Source organism: Drosophila gunungcola (assembly GCF_025200985.1).
Source record: "Drosophila gunungcola strain Sukarami chromosome 2R unlocalized genomic scaffold, Dgunungcola_SK_2 000004F, whole genome shotgun sequence".
Classification (NCBI taxonomy): Eukaryota; Metazoa; Arthropoda; class Insecta; order Diptera; family Drosophilidae; genus Drosophila; species Drosophila gunungcola.
The window spans coordinates 4,245,331-4,265,235 of record NW_026453167.1 but is presented as its reverse complement, the minus strand read 5'-3'; the positions used below and the strand labels follow the sequence as shown (position 1 = coordinate 4,265,235).

Here is a 19,905-nt window from a genome sequence, read left to right as displayed (position 1 = left end):
ATAATTATATTTCATATTTGATTATTATGGCCTCTGACAAATTTAAAATAATCCCTTAGCTTATAAAAATAATACATTTTTGTATGTTAATTGTTGTTTATTTTTTTAAATGACAAAAAATTATGATAGTTTTTATCAACAGTAAGTGTCTCGGTACAATTTTCAACTAATTACTGAAGAAAATAAAAAAAATTTCTTCCGCTTACAAGTATAATAAATAATATTTTAAAAGTCCTCTTTTAATTGTTTAATATTGATGCCTTTCAAATATTAATATTATTTCAACTCATAATCATGTACATTTCTGTATTGCACATATAAAATAGATTTTTACCATTTATCTTGTTAAAAATCTAAATTTTTTCAAAGTTTTTTTGTTGAGTGTTGCGTGGCTCACAAATTTGCATTCTCAATTGGACCAGTGAAGAGCCGACAGCATGTTTGCTTTTGCTAGTGCATCTGCTGCAGCTGCTGCATCTACTGCATCTACTGCTTTTGCTGCATCCTGCAGCTGCCGCTGTTGGTGGAAAGTGGAACATGGCATCCGGATTCCGGAATATGGATCAAGTGTGACTGACAAAAGACCTGATCAGGGGCCCTGCCAACATTAGAAGCGAATCATTTGGCTCTGCCATTGACTTGCCATGCCCAATCTCAATTAGTTTGCCCATACCTCTGCCATGCCGATTGCTGCTGCTGTTGGCTGTGCAATTCATAACGAACTAATTAGGGGCTTAAAAAGTCAGACCTCCCAGCAACACTCGTGCGATTATGGGGCGGACTGAGGGGCGGAGCACTCATTAGCTATTCATTTATTAATCGCGTTTGCCACTCGAGCTGGATGGCCGATTGAAACGCCAATTTATTCGCCTCGTGCTGCCTCCTCGCTCATTGTTAATTTCTCAATTTAATTTAGTCCGCCACGCCGACGCTCCCAGCCAATGCAAATGTCAGCATAATCGCATTGAGTTGTCATTAGTGTGTGACATTAATTAAGTTAATCGCCATCAGCGACGACAAGAGCAAAAACAACGTCAACGGGCCTGCTGACTTGCGTGCGTGAAACAAGTAGAAAATCGAAAATCCAATTAGAGCCAGTCCATCGTTCAGTCAGACATTTAGTCAGTCAGTTGACAGGTCAGTTGTTGGAGGCTAAAGACCGATTTCGATTGCGATTGCACCTCATAAGCTCACCATTTGTTCAGATTTGAGGGGCTGCTTAAGCTTAGGCACAACTTATTGGCCCTGTTTTCCGATATTTACCCCACTCAGACAGCACTCACATCTAATCATAATAATAAAAATAGTAAATAGGCCACAATTTGATTTCGAGGCCTTGGGCAGATGTGATTTATGTGTTCTGCAGGCGCCTCTCCGGCCTTGAAAGTTGCCAGTATTTGCCATAATTTCACGGGCAATTTGCCTTTAGCCAGCCATACAAAGTCAATTGCGCGTTAGGACTCGGGGTGTGTAAAGTAATTGGATTTAGGTTTATGGGGGTTTTATGGCTAAGGCGAAGAAATAGACGAAAGGCTACCTAGCCAAAGTCTAATTCCAAAAGTGTCAGTTAATCTTAACACGTTTTAACCTCAACGCACAGCTGACAAATGAAATGAACTCTTGGGTGATATGTTTGCGGTTTCAATCAATTATGCCAAGCGAGTGCATTAATATTTAAATCATCGCTTCTGCATCCAGACTTCAGAGTATATTTCCCTCTTTTGCCAGAGTGGCTTTATCAATAAGAATTGATGCAGCTGCACAGGCATATGGATATAGTGTACAGAGAAAAAAATACTTATTGGGTTCAATTCTGAGATTACTTGAATATTTATAAAATATATATTCATAGTTTTTGTTAGTGAAATTAGATTAATTAATGGCCATTTTATATTTAAGAAGATTTATAGAAATCTAATTTTAAATAAACCATTTTGATAGATACAATACCATACAATACTTTTTAAATGGGGATATGGCAAGCAAATTATAAAATTAATTAACAAAGGCCATAGATTGAGACACCATAATTTATATTCTTTTAAGAAACTAGATCTTTTAAAATTTAAGAACTAACATTTTTTTTAGCAAGATGTTGATTCTGTAAAACTTTTCTTAAGACTAGTTTAAATTTTTCGTAATTTCCCTGATTTTTATTTTTTTTTTTCGCAACAAGTATGTAAATTTGTATCCTCATGTTTATGTGAAAAGAAATCCTAGGATTTGGGCAGTGCAGTGAAAAGTTGCGGACGAAAGTTAACAAGAAAAATCGAGGATTGCTGCGTCCTGGGCATTCATTATTCAGAGCGAGCTGGCATGGGGGAAACCAATGCCGGCTGCATATGACCAGTGATCCGACTCCGCTTTTCAGAAAGGATTTCATATGCAAAGGGGAAAAAGTTTTTAAAGTCAAGACATTTGGCAGGCAAGGAACTTAAAGGGAAGGCAGGATAAAAGGGAAAAGGACGAGGAGCGTCGGGGCCATGAATATTTCAAGCCATCCAGAACACACAGAAACAAAGCACATGTGTGTGTGTGTGTGAGTGTAATCTTGGCGCTGAAAAGTATGCAGCAGGAAAAGCTCCATCGCTGTCGTCGCAGCTTAAGCGCAAACAAATCATACGGCACTTTGGCCGCAGCAGACAATTGAAAGTGTGTGGGTGTAAGGATACGGCTTGGCTCGTATGTGTGTGTGTGTGTGAGTGTGTAGCTGGGATGATGCCACAAAGTGCACTCGAGCATCAAGAAATGAAAATACTATTTAAGCCATTTTATCAACATAATCGTAAATCATTTTGCACTTTTGCCATAAAAGTCGCCATCGCTATCGTCGTCCTTGCCGCTCCTTTCGCCACTGTCGCCGCTGTCGCAATAAAGGACCAATTGTCTAGTGCATATAATTTGTTATTGGATTTGAGCAGCTGCTCCCCAAGTCCGGGTCTCCTTGGGTGTTGATTTTGCTGGCTTTGGCCATTGTTCGGCTGCGTGTGTGCGTGTGTGTGCGTGTGTGTGCCCCCTGTGCATGCGTATTTTTAGCTTAACACTCGCCAGCTTTGTTTTGCTCCTTTTGTCATATATTTCACGCTTGGCAGGACGGAGACTGGAAGACCGACCACATCATTATACATATTCGTACGTTCACCATACACATACACATGCATATATGGCAGGACACTCTAGGAGCAGGACCCACGTTCGAGCTCGTTTATGGCCTGCCAATGTGGAAATGGAAGTTGTTCGTGCCTGGACCCTAAAACGCCCACGACCACGCCCCATAAAATATATGTGTCGAGCTGGGGGATTATCTTTGGCAGCAGAACGCCTGGTCTGGCACAACATTGAAATATTTGTCGGCAAGCAAAGCTGCTTAAACTCACCAGCTCACCAGTTCACCAGTTTTGCGAATACATATGTTTATCGCATAGTTTTTTCCCTTTTTCTGCAGCCAACAACACGTGGCCCCGGCCAAAAATCATCCAATTAAAATTCCAAGCCAATGCATTTGCCGCACGAATCGTTTATAAATTGAGCAGAGCAGAGCACGAACAATGTTTTCTTTGAAAATATTTTCGCTAACACCAGCCAGCTGCATCCCACACCCACCTCTTGGCCATTGTGTGCACATAGAAAAACATGATTATGTTTAATAACCAATTTAATTATTGTTCATATCATTAGCTCCTGATATTTGTAATTAATATGCTTGTGGTTCGTGCAACTGACATGAAAATATCAAAAGCATCAAATGGCATGCAAATTTAATAAAGCGTATTCCATTTTTTTTTTCTATTTTAAAAAGGTTAAACAGCATACTGTTTAAAGTGATTAAATTGTTGCAAAAAAAGTACATAATTTGAATTAAATAATATATAAAAAAGCTTGCTTTTACAAGTGTACTGTTTGGATTCACAGGCAAATGAGCAGCACAATGAAAGGGAAATGAAACGATAGCTATGCCAGACACGTAAGCTTTTTCTCTGCTGATCTATACAAATCGATGACGCTTTTAATCCAATTAAAGCGACTGAAGAGAAGAAGTTTAAGTCGCCCTGAGATCTCAAAGTCCCTGTGCAATTAAGTAGTTTTGCTTTTTGGAAAATCCCCCCAAAGCTATGGCCTAAATTTGCTGGCAAGACAAATCTAGCATGAACTCGGTTCATGGCTAAGACCAAGAAATATATAAAGTCAAATTACGGCCGCTGTCGGTGGCACATTTCTAGCCGAAAGTAAAAGAAATAAAGGATGGCAATGGAAAAGTTAAGGAGGAAGAGCAACTATTTCCTTTTGGCATAATAAGCGATTTTCCGCTCGTTTTCTATTAAAGCCACATAGGATGGTATACCCCAGGGCGATTTCGGCGGCTTAAATGCGACACGCCCACACAAAAAAACACACACACTGATACCACGAGTACGCCCGAACTCGCACATTTTCGAACGGCCATTGAAAGTGCTATACTGCCGTTACTAAAGTATATGTACTATACATGTACTAGTATACCTGAACCAAATGTAGAAAAGAAAGCGCCACGCTCTGCGCTTTGTGGCTCTCGATGTGCTGCAAAAACTTTCGGCCTTGTACCAGTTGCACTTACTCGCACTGCTCTACCTCCGCCTCATTTATTGTATTTGCAGCATATTTTCATGTGCGAGAGGAGCTGGAAATGCGATTTCAAATGAGACTAGTGCCGGGCACTTGGCCACAGTAAAGTTTCCCCCAAACGAGGCTTTAATTGAAGCTCCGCAACGTGCCACGAAGTTTTCGGCAAATGGCAACTGGCAAATGGCAACTGGCAAATGGCAACTGGCAAATGGCAACTGGCGAATGGCAACTGCGAACCCAACCGAATCGAAATTGAAGCGAACAATCCAGGCGAGTTTCGCAATCAAGTTGTCACGACGTCAGCGAAAGCAAAGATTAAATGACATGCATACTTGCCACCCAGCCCACCCATTGCAACATCCCCACCCCCAGCATCGCATTGATTTATCGCAAATTGATGGTGTCACTGAATTGGCTGTCGCGTTTTTCATTTGCAGCCACGATTAATGCAAATCCGCTTGTCTATGCACATCACGTGGCATCGTTTACCATTCACCTAAAGCAGCAAAAGTCCCAGATTCCTGAGAAATGCTGCGGCAGTGCAATGAAGTGCCTGCTCTATAAGGAACTTCAAGCTGAGAGGCAGCGAAAATGGGAGTAATAAAATAAAAAGGAGTCCTTCGTTAGGGAACACCCCATTTCCTGCAAATGCACTTGTAAAAAATGAGGTCACAAATTATGATTTATGGTAATTTATCTTGCACAGAGAACAATTACATTTGTTCTTCAATTAACAAACAAGTTTTTGTTAAATAAGGAATTTTATATTTTTATATTTTTATTCATCGTAGTTTTCGTGTATTTTAATTCATATATTTAAGTTAAGAGTTCATTTATTAAATCCAAGAAATTAAGACAATTAATTATATATGTCATATAAAACAAGAGTTAAGGTCTTTTAAAAACACTTCCTTATCCTAAAAAAATAAATAATTCTACATAAAAGATCTATATTTGAATAAAGATATTTAACGCATTGCTTACTTAAGAATATAGGTACTCAAAAATTCATTTTTGTGGCGTGAGCCAAAGGAAAATACAGTATCGAAAATAAGACATCTTTTTCGCTGTGTAGATATTCATAGAAAAAATATCATATACAAAAAATAAACTCATTGAAGGTCTATCCTTATTCTATAAAAATTAAAAATAATTCTACGCAAAAAAAATCGATTTATCTGTATTTAACGCATTGGTTATTTAAAAATATAGGTATCCAAAACTACTTGTGGCAGGAACCAAAGGAAAATACAATATCGAAAAATATATTTAATTTTTTCGCTGTGTAGCTGTTCATTGATTTCTGGGCACACAAATTTGTGGCAGCTCCTTGGCATATTTCAAACGCTGCAAATGAGTGCGGTGCACACTGCTCTTGATGGGAAATGGGAAATGTGAATGGGAAAGGCACAGGCACATTCACATACTGGTGTTGCAGCTAGGAGCTGCAGCTGCACAACCGCCTACTAATAATATATGCAAAGCACCAACGACAGCAGTAATAAAAATGCATGAGGCTGGGGCCGGAAAAAAAAATTGCAACTGCGATAAAATGCGTGAGTGTGTGCACATGAATATGGAAATTTTTCGGATGACTGCCTGGCTGGCACAGGGGCATTACAAAATGCTCAGGCGCTCGAGTTAATTGCCGAGCACATGGCGTATGCGTGATTTCTTCGAATTTGCCTCAAAGTATGCAATGCCCATTGACCACAGAAATGGACTGCTGGCTGGAAACCCACAGAATAAAAAACCGAAAAACAAAAAAGCCAACAAAAATAAATGACAGATGGGAGGGTAAAAACAGTTCAAATGCACAAAGTTCGCAGTTCAGGACCACAGAAATGCCAGTCCGAAAAAAGAAAAAAAAAGTGGGGGGAGTGAAAAGTTTAAAATTCAAACAGCAAACTAAAACTCACATGGCACACAGAGGGAAAACACAGTGATAATTAAACTTTCGACAACGAAGAGCAGACAGTATCACTTCTGGTGCCTTTGCCATTGCCATTGCCTTTGCGATGGCGTTTGCCATTATTCAACTATTTTACCGACACTCGTAGCACTTGTCGTGGGCGACCAGCCGTGGCCAACATCTACATGCTGGCCGGGCCAAAAAGAAAATACACAGGAAAATACGCCAGAAAATACAGAAAAACACAAAAAATAAAGATATATAGACAACGATGAAGGCGGGCCAGAAGGAGGGAGTGAGTAGTAAACTTGTAACAACATCCTTATGCGATAACAAGCAGCGGCGGGCAACAATGCCAGCCGAAACTTATTTGCATAAATAAAAATTGAAAAAGCGGAAAATAAAAAACCAAGAAAATGGGAAATGGAAAGAGGGGAAAATGGGGAGAGTGTAAGTTTAAGGCAAAATAAAAGACAAGTGCCAAGCAAATAGTGCAAAACTTTTCCTTTTGAAGGCGAAATGCAACTTGCAAAGGCAAATACACTCACACTCACACACACACACTTGCAGAAGAGAAAGAGACGAATAGAAATGTAAGGCGAAATGGAACAAGAGATGGGTATAGATTATGCGGCTGGTAAACGTTATTATTTTATTTTCTTTGCGGCCAAAGTTTTGCTTATTGAATATGCAGCGACCAAATGAAATTATGGAGTTTATTTAGACATACATCTGGCTTTTATTATCATCTTTCGCCACGAATTTTCTTTTTTCTGTCAATCCGGAAAATATATGTTGATGGGTATAAGTACTGTCAGGGTTGGCACAAACTTCAACCATAAATTATTCAAAAATGTAGTAAGAAAAATGTGTTAACTAAAGTTTTTTTGAGTTAAATTAACTTACTGCAAAACTTTAATTCTAATTTAGATTAGAAATTCATGGTTAAATGTTTAATAACCATGTAAATTTTAAATGTTAAAAAAACATATCTTTAAGGTATAGAATAACTTTCTCTTTAATTTATTATAATGCTAACTAAACAATAAATAAAATGAAACTTACAAGTTCTTTCATATTCTTTTAGCTTTTCAAGGATAATGAAAATGTTTAACTGTTTTGATATACTCTAGTAAATGATTTTTTAACAATATAAAAAAATAAGTTTATATCGTTATAACGTTTATAACGTTACCACTTTGAATTGGAATGTAAATGTTTTAAGTGACCTGTTTTTCAAATTGAAAATTTTAAAACATTTTTTTATCAATCTTTTAAATTTAATCTTTTAAATTCTAAAAATTTACCTATAATAATTGTAGATTTTTAGATAAGTTGCTTCTAAACTATTATTGATTGATATTTCCATGGTTTAGAAATCTATTATTAATTTGACGATAACTGTAAAAGTATTTATACGTTACCAATTGAATAAAGCATTTTATGTGGACATTTATTTTCATAAATTAACCAATAAATTAAAATTAACCAATTGCTAAAAATAGAAGACAATTTCTAAGTGAAATTATGACATTCCATTTGACACCTATCAAGATCTTAGTATAAGCTTTTCGCCACAATATTTACTTGTTTGCCAGCCCGGAAAATATACGTTGTTTCAGATAAATAGAGTGGAGGCAGGGGGAGTGAAACCGCGACCGAAACCGAAGCCCGCTCATTAAATATACAGCAGAATGAAATGTCAACGTGAAAATTAATTAACTCGTCGCGAAAGCCAGGACTCTGGATGCCCAGAATTTCTGGCTGTGACTGAGGTCACAGCGTTGGCAGTGCCGCGCTCATATTTCAATCAAAACTGCGACAGCTGCAAGCCAGCGGCATAAGCTCAAACATAATTTTGGCAACGGTCCATCAACTGTTTGGCCAGCTCGGTTTGGGCCAGATTTGCCTTGGCCGCGGCTCATCAATATTTACAAGCGGCGAGCCCCGAATTTGTCACCCCGCAGTTTGCGGGGCTGCAAAGTTAATTGCCAAATGACACAATTAATGCCGGAGCAGGCGGAAAATGGAAAAGGCCGCAAGAACACACACACACCGTTCCCAATTGACAGTTGTTTTTTTGTTTGGGGGCGTAGGCGGCTTAACCTCAAGATTAATGTACGGCAATTAAACGTTTAAGTGTTGATTAATGTGACTTTCTGTTTCGGCTTGGAAGTTGGACGGATGCAGTGGCAGTGGAGGATATGGCACTCGGCCAACTGGCCTGCTGGCCTGTCAATCTCCCAAGGAGAAGAAAACTCAAGCAGCTTGGCCTCGGCTTTTCTTTTTTTTTCTTTTTTGCTTGCCATTTTCTCTGATTGTTTTCCTTCTCGTTGTGTTTGCAGATTCGGGTGCCGGTGCCCATAAATTCGTTGAGTTGGGGCACTGCAACAACTCAAACTCAAACGGCAAAGACATTCGCATTTATCATCTTTACGGGTTAACTGCCAAAAATGCTTTGAGGCGCTTGGCGGAAAGTGGGTGTGGCAGTGGCAGTGGCAAAGTGAAATTGCTCCATGCCTCACCAAATCCACAAAGTCAAACAATGTTGTATGCTTTACTAGTTTTATCATTGCTGCTTTTACTCCCTCTATTCCTTCTACCTGCCACACTTTCCCCTCATTTTCCTTCACCCCATTTTCCCAGGAAAATTCTGCCGCGTTTATCTTGTTGAGAAAGGTGAACAGAACATGGAACATAAACTATGAATGTCAGATAAACAGGAGGGGCGGTAAAACGGATCTGAAGGGTTCGCATTAGTGGGTGAGCGCATTTTAAAACCATTAGGTCTGCTCTGTCTTTCGACCAAATCCCTTTTCTTTGGACTTTGGGCCGCCATAAAGAACGGACTTTATTGGCTTGGCCAGCAATGGCATACTTTCTGACGCAATCGTAAATTTCCCTGCAACCGTCGGGGGAGATATAAAAATGTTATTCGATTTGCAACGACAGCGGCAAAGATGTAACAATTTTCTGGTCAAATAAATAGGGGGATCCCAAGCTGTCATCTAGTTTAATTTCAATAAAATTTGATTGAAAACTTAAAAAGAAAATTTAAATTACACGCACACCCATTGAAATATTTTATAACAATAAAACAAATATGCATCCAAGCTTGCGATAGTTTAGTTTAAAATCTTAATGGTAATTCGGTTTTCAGTAATACATTTTTCATCTTTATATTGAACTGTGCAGCCAATTTATAAGCTTGTTTTAACTAAGCCTTATTTAAACATTGTAAAATCACCCGAAAGTAAATTTTGATCCAAAAACGTGGCTTAGTGAATAACTTAACGGCCCTTCATTAAAGACACCCGTCCGAAGTCCAATTTCTCAAATTATGGCTTAAGCTCATGTCCTTTCTAATGTTTCATTTACAAGTAATGCTTAAGTTCCAAGTGAAACTTTGTTTGCGCTCACAACTGAGCACAACATCCATTTAGAACTGGATTAGATTTATCCATCCAGCAATAAAATATTCAAGACACAAGCATATCAACTTACGATTTGCTTGTCCCTGCACTTTTTGTACCAATTGCACAGATTTCCATCAACTTGGCTCCTGCTGACAGGCGAAAATTTCCCATCCAAGGCGCAGCGAGCCGAGGGAAATACAATGGCAAGTTCTAGTGGCTGGCAAAACAAATGACTAGAAGAGATTACAGCAGCATTTCTGCTGATTTCCAAATGAAATTTTAATGAATGCACACACACTCACAGTCACACTGACACCCATACCCACATGCAGATATCCCAGATACCCGTGGCGAGTGCCAGGAATCGGAACTGAAAACTGCTTTTTCGGGCCATTCGTGCGTCAACGAAATGTGAAATCTCTAGAGCGCCAAACAGCCAAAATCTGTCTGTCCAAGTGTCTATTTGTCTGTCTATTTCAGCCATACTACCCCAAAGGGCACTCCCACTTGGCCCCCAGCAAATGTATCTATGTTTATACCCTGTACTTGAGCGGCACAAAAAGTGTTTAAAAAATAGGAAACCCAAACAAATTGAAAATGTACAAATTGTGATACAAAAATTCCAGAAAATTATTTCGTATCTTTTAACTTCCGCTTTGGTTTGTTCAATAATGATTTATTTAGTAATGGTTAATTATAAGATTTACATTATCCATTACAATTAACAAAGGTTAGCACCTTTAATTTTTGAGTAAAAAGAATCATTTTAATCATACTTTTTTCAAATATAAATCAAAATTAAACGGGTTAATTAATACGTTTTTTGTTGCTGTGCTCTAAGTTCACCGCTTCTGCTTTAATTATTGCCAGAAATGGACTGCGTCATGCCAGCTCAAAGATTAACAAAAACAGAACAAGTTCATTTTTAGTCATAACAAATAATCTAAGATTCCACAAGATTTAGGAAAACCCAAGCTAATACAAACACCCAAAAAAAAACTGAAAGTTTAGTTTTAATAAGTGTGCCTTGAAAATAAACTGCACACAGTAGTAAAGCATAAGTAATAACTCAGTACTAAATAATATATCCCCATTACCTTTCAGTTTTATTTCTGTACCGATGAGTCTGAAATTGAAGTTTAATTACTTATTCTATGTTTAAAATTCATGTAAAAATTGTTTAGTTTCTATGACGAACACATGACAAAAACAACAAATAATTTAAATAAACAAACACTTGTTACAGATGCTTCCCGTCTTTGATTAGCATTTTGTTTTGTTTTCAACTTCAAAGGGCCGTTTCTTGCTGCTGACTTCAGTTTCAAAATTTAAATCAACATGGAATTACTGGTCAGTTAGCTAATCTGTGCAAATATATTCTGAAACAATTAACGATCTTCTCTTTTTTAGATTGTTGTGATTTGCCTTACTGGGTGCTGTATGGGCCCGTAATGGATTCGACGAAAGTAATGTACCGCAAAGAAATCTTGAGAATTCGGAGGCGTATTTGGCCATTTGGCCAAGTAATGCCGAGTACAGTAATGAAGCCGGAAAGCAAGGCAATCTGCCACGTCTTGGTGCTCAGAGCAGTGTGGAATGTCGAAGGCGCTCAGCCACGTGTTCCAATACCACTTATCGGGAACAATGGACCCAATCACGTGGACAACAGAGGGTAATCCGATCACTGAGGAATCGGACAGCGAACATGTCCCCAAACACGAGATCATGGAGAGGATTCCGGTGGACAGATCGCAGTTGGCTTTCAGTTCCTTCTGGGAAAGGTTTGCTTATGCCAGAGAGAAAATGCTGGCCAGAACGAACTCGGTGGCGAATATGGCCATACCAAGCAGGGTTATAAACTTCCATGACATAGACTTCACTGTCTAATTACGATTAAATTACAGACATCTTAAAATTGTAGGGTGTAAAAAAATAACATATAATAAATAAAATCGAATTAATTTACACTTATTCAACTATCAGCACTTTGTTTAAATGCTAACCTATTTTGGAAGGAGTCCAGTGAGCAAAGGGTATCTTAAAGTCGTATCTCTTCGATGACAGAGATCCTTTTAGTTTGTGGTTGTAGCTGTGACCCTGGCACTTAAATATTTACCAGGGAACAGCGAAAAGCTTCAGCGTGAAATGCAAAACTGCAGAACATTTGCGCCGCCTGTTCATTCACTAAATTAGTTGAAGCATACATCCGTTAGATACGATTCCGATGATGAATGGGCGGTCGGTTAATTGATACCAAAATTCGCAAATGAATTCCCATTGTTCGTTGTTCGTCCTTCTGTTGGTGCTTTTGCCGCTGAACAGAAACAGGAACAGGTAGTGGGCAATTAAAAGGGCTGAAGCAAGGATTTGCTCCTGATTCGGCGCCATTCATTGTGTGCGAGGCGCTGGGCCCGGCTGATGTCTTTAATTAAATTTGCCTTTAGCCGCAAATCCTTTTATGCCGGCGCCATTTCACTGGGGCCTCCTTTGGCATTTGACTTTCGCCAGCTTTTGCCGCAGCTTTGCCAGTTTTTCTGTGCGGATTCCAAGGATGCAACCGGAATTGCCCGCGGGCAGCTCCAACTCCTCAGCAGCGGCGGCTGTCTTGTGATTTATTATTAAACATGAGTATGAATTCCTGGCTGTTGTGCTGGAGGGGATTGAGCGGCCAGAGGAGAGTTTAGAAAAAGAAAAGCGTTGCCAGGACCTGTTGTCATTTTTATGCCAGCGTTTTTATGATTAATTAAAATTTATGCCCCAGCAAATTATGCTTTCGCCTTCCATAGCCATAGATATAGACCGGAATGCATATAAAAATGCCTATTCAGCGCGTAGGCATCAATTCCTGGTGGCCATCAAGTCGGTGTGATTAAGATTTGGAGGATTGTCATAAAGAAGTACCCAATTTGGGTAACTAATTGAGGGCACTCGAGGGGCGCGCGAAAAAGCGAAACTATGCCGATTGCTCTGCAAAAAAAGTGAGCGCATTTCATATTTATTAAAGCAATAAAATAAAGTAGGAACCAACACGGGTCGGTCCTTTTCGGGCACGAGCGTTGTTGGCCAGATAACGTGTCAGGACCCAGAGAAATATCACTGTGTCACCCACACACGCACATGTCAGACAACCACACACCCACACACTTACATAAATTGGGGAAGCCATTGTTGCTTTGTTGTTGTAGCGGTTAACGTGCAAATTTGTTGCCGCCCCTCACGATTGGCCTACGGATTTGGCCTAGGTCCCTGGGCAAGGATTCGCATTCGCATACGCATTCGCCAGGAATAAGTAAGAAGGGCAGAGCCATAAATTTAAAATTAACCCTTTAGGAGCACAGCTTTTGACCTTCGCGACGACACGACATAAATCCCGGGCACTCAAACGAGTCCTCTGAAATTAATCGCCTTTGCAGGTGGTCCATTTGTGCATTTTAAATGTATAAATTGAATGAGTTTTGACTATTAATTGAATTGAAATATTTTCAGCATATTGGCTGGCCCTCGATAAGGCTTATTCAGAGTTTTTTTGAGTTGTCAGTGCAGCAGCAGCAGCAGCAGCAGCAGCACGCCAAACAATAATAAATAAATGGGAAACACGACTTGGCCCTAGGCTTTTGAGAGAGGGACGAAAAGGAAGTCGAATAAATGTGAAATGAGCGAAAAAAAGCCGAAGGGCAGACTCAAGTGGCTGCTTCGCAGTCAAGACAATTCGAAAAATGCTTTTAAAAGGAAATCAGTAAAGGAATTTCGCTTATGGGCAACTGATTGTGCCATCGAAACGGGCGGAACAAGTTGAACAAGTAGTAGTGAGGAGGGTTTTGGCGGAACAGCAGGGAAACGATTTTTTTTTTTGGTTTTTTGTTTTTTTTTTTGTTTCTGGCTGCCACACTTGGAAAATTGAATTGTTTTAGATTTTCCTCCATTTTCGGGCTCTCCTTGGCGCAGCGTATAAATCAAATTGGATTTTCTTGTGCACTTAAATCCGAATGGCCAATCGGAAGTAAGCCCAAAACTCAATCAGTGGCTGACGATGAAAAGTTCATTAGTAGGCTGGCAGCTAAACGTTCAACGGCATTTATTCTAGTAATCCATTGAAATCGGCATCCGAGCATGTCGTTTATTCGAAATTTGCTGGACTCGCCAAACGGCTGGACTCAACTAAATCGAAATATCAATGAAATGAGGGGACTGAATAGCTGCTTTTATTTCTTTGGCTTGAAAACGGGCTGCAAGTTGATAGCCGTTTTTGAAGCTCTTGTCAATGTTCTGCAAATGTGCAGCATTTACAAGGCGGAGATGGAAATGGAAGTGGGATTAGGGACCACCACAACGGAGTCGCTGGATTCGCTAATGGTCACTAGGGAACCTGATGGGGATATGCTCGGACCCAACACGACAATGCCTATCTTTGAAACAAATCTCTATTTTAGCAAGACCCTACACTCCTTGACTGTGCTCAGGTCTCTACTGCTCTTTGTGGGTGCCGAATGGGTAAGTTATCTTAAGAACTAAGGTTTCACATAAAGTAAACATCGAAAAAGATATATCTAAAACTAATTTCAAATCGATCGGATTAGTACTTTCGGAGTTATGCAAGAAAATTTGTATGCATCAATGCATTTTAATTGGCAAATTTCCAATAAAACACCAAATATTATTTTGTTTAATTTGTATAAAGTGGCTCAAAACTAATTAAGTTACGTTACGTTCGCTTAAATAGTCTTAAGCAACTCTTATAAAATGAAACAAAATAAAATTTTAGTAAAATATATAATATATATAATCTTTTTCAGGGTCACATATCCTGTCTAGTCCTTTGGATTTGCATTACAGTTATAACCGTGATGATAAGCACTTTAATTGAAATTATGCAAGAAACAACAGACCTGCAGAAATTGTTCATTTGTACCCTTTCAATTTGTAAGCACACAAAACCCAAACCGTATTATTTTCTTAATTCCACCTCTTGCAGTTCTTGAAATCTATTTCTGCGCAGTAGGTTTCCTCCTTAATTTTGAAATTGCAGAAAAAACTTCGTCCCTGTGTTCAGGAAACGGTAGTGCTTTTTACACAAAGCGAGGAAGCTTAATTATATGCAAGATAATGTAATGGTACCACATATGTATATTTAAAATATATCAAGGTCCTACTTGTAAAAGTATTTGCGTGTCCTATTTTTAAAAGCAAGTACTCTTAATGAAACAGAATAAATTTCTATTGCTAGAACAAGACCATAATAATAAATGCTCGCAATCTAAATGGTTTTTAGCTTAATTACAATTTATGATTATTTCTATCGCTTGTAATTAAAATGAATACTTTGTTGGGTAAATATTTAGTTATAGCATGCCTGGCCACTACAACCAATTTTTGAGCTAGGCTATATAGCATATGCACAGATTGCTACTTAAACATGCTGATATTTATGGCTAAGTAATTGCATTTGCATTCGAAATCATGAAATATACACACGCGGCGCGAAAACTTGCACATTTGCATGGAAAATTCACGCAAATGTGCACAAACCGTACGAGTGTGTCTCAAAAATTGATTGCACTGGCAAATTGAACAGGAAACAAAGGCTGAAACGCTCGTTATCGCAATAACGAGAATTTCATCGTCGAAAATTGAAACCAAATATTGGTGGTAGGGGTATCATATCGAATATCGAGTATCAAGTATCGACTTTAAATTCTTACTTTTGCGTATGGCGATTTTTTGGGCGGTTCTCGCGAGGAGGAGGCCGCTGCCGTGGCGGTGGGCGTGCCGCGTTTGTTAGGCCGATTCTTTTTCAGAACGATAACGCGCATGATGGGCAGATATATGTATATTTATATATATATTTATTTATATAAAATTGTAAGGGGGTGTACGTGTGCTTGTGGCTTTCGGCTACTGGTATTTACGCAAAGTGTTTTTGTTTTTTGATTGCTTTTTTAACAATTTGTTATAGAGTGTCGCCGACTTCGTCGCTAGTCTCTTGTTTTTCTCAAGTGTTGGCCGTTCACAAACGGATTTCCACTCCTCGCGACATTCAGATTCAGATTTAGATTCAGATGCGGTTACGGATGCGAAGTGTGGTTTGGTGTGGTGTGGGTGGTTCGTGGTTCTTGGGTGGTTGCTTACAAGTACGTGTACGGGTGCGATTGCGACTGCACCCACATTTAATTATAGTGGTGCGGTGCAGGCACAAAGGTCACGAAATTACAAAATGCAAAGCGAGCCGAGCCTCTAGCTCTAGATAGATTTTTACATAGTTGATGTTGCATTTACTGATAAGTATGGATAAGTTAAACTACATCTAGATTAGCAAAGAGTATTGGTTATTTACAGTACATACGAGAGTTTTTTTTTGTTGGTTAGCTAGTTTATTTGAATTTTATTTTTTATTTTGAGTTGTGTTTATTTTTTTGCTCTAGCTTCGGATGGGTGAATTTGGCTCTGTGGCCACGAATTTCGACTACTTGGCTAGAATATTTGGTAGAAAGGCAAGCAAAAGATTCTTAGAAATTCTGGCAGTGCTACATTGATTCATAGTTTTTATAGATTTTTTTTTTTATATTTTGGAATCAAATTCTTTGAGCGCACGGTGCGTATGCGTGATTGATTGATAAATAAAGCTAAGTTATTTTACATAGACTGTCGACTAGTTGGTTGCATTACTATTTTGATCATCGTTTGGTTACTTACGCGCTGAACTCAATTCAATTTATCTTGTGTGGCTATCAAAATCGAGAACAACTCGCCTAGAAAAGCCTGCCCTGAACTGCGCTCTAAAATTATGCATATATATATTAGGAGGATATATCTTTATATATGAGTGGTGTCTGTTTTTTTTTTCTTTGGGAATATAAATAGATTTAGATTATTTGTTTTGTGTTTCGTTTTGCGTAGTTTTTATTTAGCTTAGCCCCTGCAATTTAGCGCGATTGGCAGCCAATCACACCTCAGACGCGACGAAGAACGACGACGACGACAGCGCGCTTACGGATACGGCTGCGGATACGGATACGGCTACGGAACTACGGCTACGGCACTACGGCTACGGCACTACGGCAACGGCAACGGCAACGGCTACGGCTAATTTGTCGAGCGGATCATTCAAGAGCGGAGCTGGCGAGCCGCGTTACGTATACGTCGGAATGCAAGCACGTGACTGACTTGGAGCGACCGTTGCACGCTGCTTTTATAAACAGCGACATCGGGTTGAAAAGGGCAAAAGTCTGGCAACGCTTCGAAGCGTTGCAATTTTCTCTCTCTCAGTTGGCTTTTCCGCTTTTCCGAGCCCCGTTCGGCAAACAGCTGATTCACTTGGTGGCTCCGAGGTTGAGGTTACAGTCAAAAGAAAGCGAATTTTTTTTTTTTTTTGTATGAGCCAACCCGCCACACAGCAGTTGTAATTGCTTGTCACACACAAAAACAATGTAAATCACACATAGAGTGGAAAATTTTAGTTGAGCATGGCCGTTATGAACGAGGAAAAACACGCAACTGCACGGAAAATCAAGCCATATTGCCGCACTGACCACGCACAAGCCAATCTACCGCAGGACTAAGCGAAAGGCGAAGGACGAACCTAACACACAGTTGGCCGCTGCCTGATGGCGGCTTTCCACGGCCACATATCAGCGAGAGCGAGAGAGACGGGGAAACGCTTGGGTCACATGCGCAGTCGGCAATCAGCTGTTTGACCTACATACGAACGCCAGTTCATCTGTACTCTGTACTTTGGAGCGTGCACACGGGGGGCGTGGCGGAAAACAGAAGTCCCGACCCCGCCTAAATGGAACTCATTAGATTTCGGCCATGAAAAGCGCCCCCAGCAGAAAAGCTGCCAGCAACAGGTCGTCCGTGAAAAGCTAAGGTAAAGCTTTCGTGTGGCCAAAAACTTAATTTCAATCTGGTTACTTTCCCTTCTTTTATAGCTTTTCCATGGGTTCATTTTCCTACTAAACTTGCGAGCTTTTCACCCCACAAAAAACTAGAACTCACCTGAGCCCTTATGGCTGCCAAATGGATCTGCTTGGCCCGCAGGTCGAACTTCTTCATGGACAAGTCCTCTTGCAGCTCGTTGACCTTGTTGTACAGCTGACCCTCGATCCCGCGGCTCTGCGTTCGATTCAGTGCCTCAATGGAGTCCTGCAGGGAAAACAATTAAGCCCAGCTCATGAAATCATACAATTCAACAAGGAAAACATAAGAAATAATCTGTTTTATTTTATGTATCCTGATGTTTGAAAATTTATATAATAAATTTGCTTCTACAATATTTTAAGAAAACAATTTTTAAAACATTACAAAAAGATGGCAATAATTTTATAAGTGTACAATTAAGAATTCTAAACTATTAAATCATAAAAAGTTATATCTCAGACCCTAAAATAAAGTATTCTTCAATTCTCAAGTACAGAATAAATTTACAGAAATTAATGAATAAACCGTACGATTTTGTTTTTACTTTTATTCGTTGTTATTGTCGTAAAAAATTGGCAATCGAAATTTAGTTTTTTCCTATTTTACTCTTGAAAACTTTCTCTGTAAATAGTAGGCTAGTTTATAAGTTTCATGAGCACTTTGCTCGAGCATATATCATTCCTTATAAGTCTTTAATCCTTCGAAAATGTCTTCTGCTGGGAAAACACTCGTCTGTTCGCAAACTGGGGCCAAATCCCGCTTGCAAGCCATTAGGCGCAACTTGAATACCATAAGACTAAACAGCTGTCTGTATTTTTTCAACTTGGAAAAAGGATGTAGGATTATAGCCACTTTTGAGGCCTTTGTGAGCGTGGTGCAGATCTGCAGTTTTTGTCATCTGGTCAACCAGCCAACTCCAAGTGCTATATTTCCGGATCCCTACTGGGTTACAAGAATCGATAGAGATGGCATAATCAAAAGATTTTTTCTATATCGCACAAATGCTAATTTTCGCATGGGACTCGCATTGGTAACTGTTCTCAATTCAGTGCTGCTTTTTATAGGAAGCAAATGGGTGAGAATTCTTAACAGATACAAACAGGAGTAAATAAATCATTTTTTCATTTAGCGTTACCAAGTGTGCCTGTTTCTTTGGATTTACATTTCGCTCTTCACAACTCTTATGACGAATATCAATGATACTATGCGCAACATTAGTGTGACGCAATTCTTGTCGACACTGCCATCTTTAAGTAAGTATTTCGAATGTTAAATCTGATTGATAGCTAATGTAACATGTTTTAGCAACTACAGCATATTTTTTGATGGTTGTTGCATCATTGATTTGCAAGTTCCAAACTCAATCTGATGATTTAAACTCCTCAGAGAGCGAGGAACTGTAGGATTCCAGATAAAATCAACATGGTTTTTTTTTGCTTTAAAAACCATTTGGTTGAATTAAAAAAATAAATGCCAACAGGTATTGAGTCGATACACGTTGAAATCAGATTTATATTTAATACCACAGTGCGTATTTCTTTCTCTGTTTGGTCAGTTCAACTCACCTGCAGTTGACGTATTTGCAATTCCAATTCGATGGCCTCTCGCTTCAGCGACTCCAGCGCGGAGCGTTGTGACAAAGTGGAGTGCCGGTCGAAGACCAGCTCGTTTCGCAGGCAGGGCGTCATCTCCTGCAAAGGACACATGCACATGGCCACAAGGACACGTTCGCTTAAACCCTCTGGATGATAGGTGTTCCACTGGCTACTCACATTGTGGTCGCCCGCCTCCTCGCCAGCCTCGCACTGGGGCGTCGCAAAGAGCCGTCGGGGAATCTTCTGGGCCTGGGACGGCTGGGCCAGCAGACGGACGAAGTTCACCAGGTCCTGTTGAGGCGACACCGCACTGCACTGGTTGGTCAGGCTGTTGTACCGCTTGGATTGGTCATTGGCCTGGGGATGGGAAGGATTAGGGTTTTATTTGTTGTCCGTTATTGCCTGCCTGAGACATTTTGTTGACATCCTTCAGCCACAGCAATTATATTGTGCCACTGAATAAAAC

General features: G+C 39.6%; 3 protein-coding genes across 3 annotated transcripts in view; 2 read left to right on the top strand and 1 right to left on the bottom strand.

Moving 5' to 3' along the window:
• The window catches only part of LOC128254156 (uncharacterized), a 64,701-nt gene that overhangs the window by 36,802 nt on the left and 7,994 nt on the right, over positions 1–19,905 (bottom strand). Inside the window, 3 exon segments of the mRNA XM_052983015.1 lie at positions 17,923–18,069; positions 19,410–19,535; positions 19,617–19,796. Of these exon segments, the coding sequence (XP_052838975.1) occupies positions 17,923–18,069; positions 19,410–19,535; positions 19,617–19,796 (453 nt within the window).
• Positions 13,768–15,620, top strand: LOC128254159 (uncharacterized). The gene is given in 4 exon segments (XM_052983018.1): positions 13,768–14,421; positions 14,724–14,850; positions 14,903–14,928; positions 14,930–15,620. Coding segments are annotated over 4 exon segments (624 nt in total). The 5' UTR covers positions 13,768–14,040; the 3' UTR covers positions 15,020–15,620.
• LOC128254160 (uncharacterized) lies at positions 18,403–19,337 on the top strand. Its single transcript, XM_052983019.1, has 3 exons — positions 18,403–18,919; positions 18,974–19,097; positions 19,150–19,337. Exons 1-3 carry the CDS (start codon positions 18,551–18,553, stop codon positions 19,245–19,247), a joined length of 591 nt encoding a protein of 196 aa, XP_052838979.1. The 5' UTR covers positions 18,403–18,550; the 3' UTR covers positions 19,248–19,337.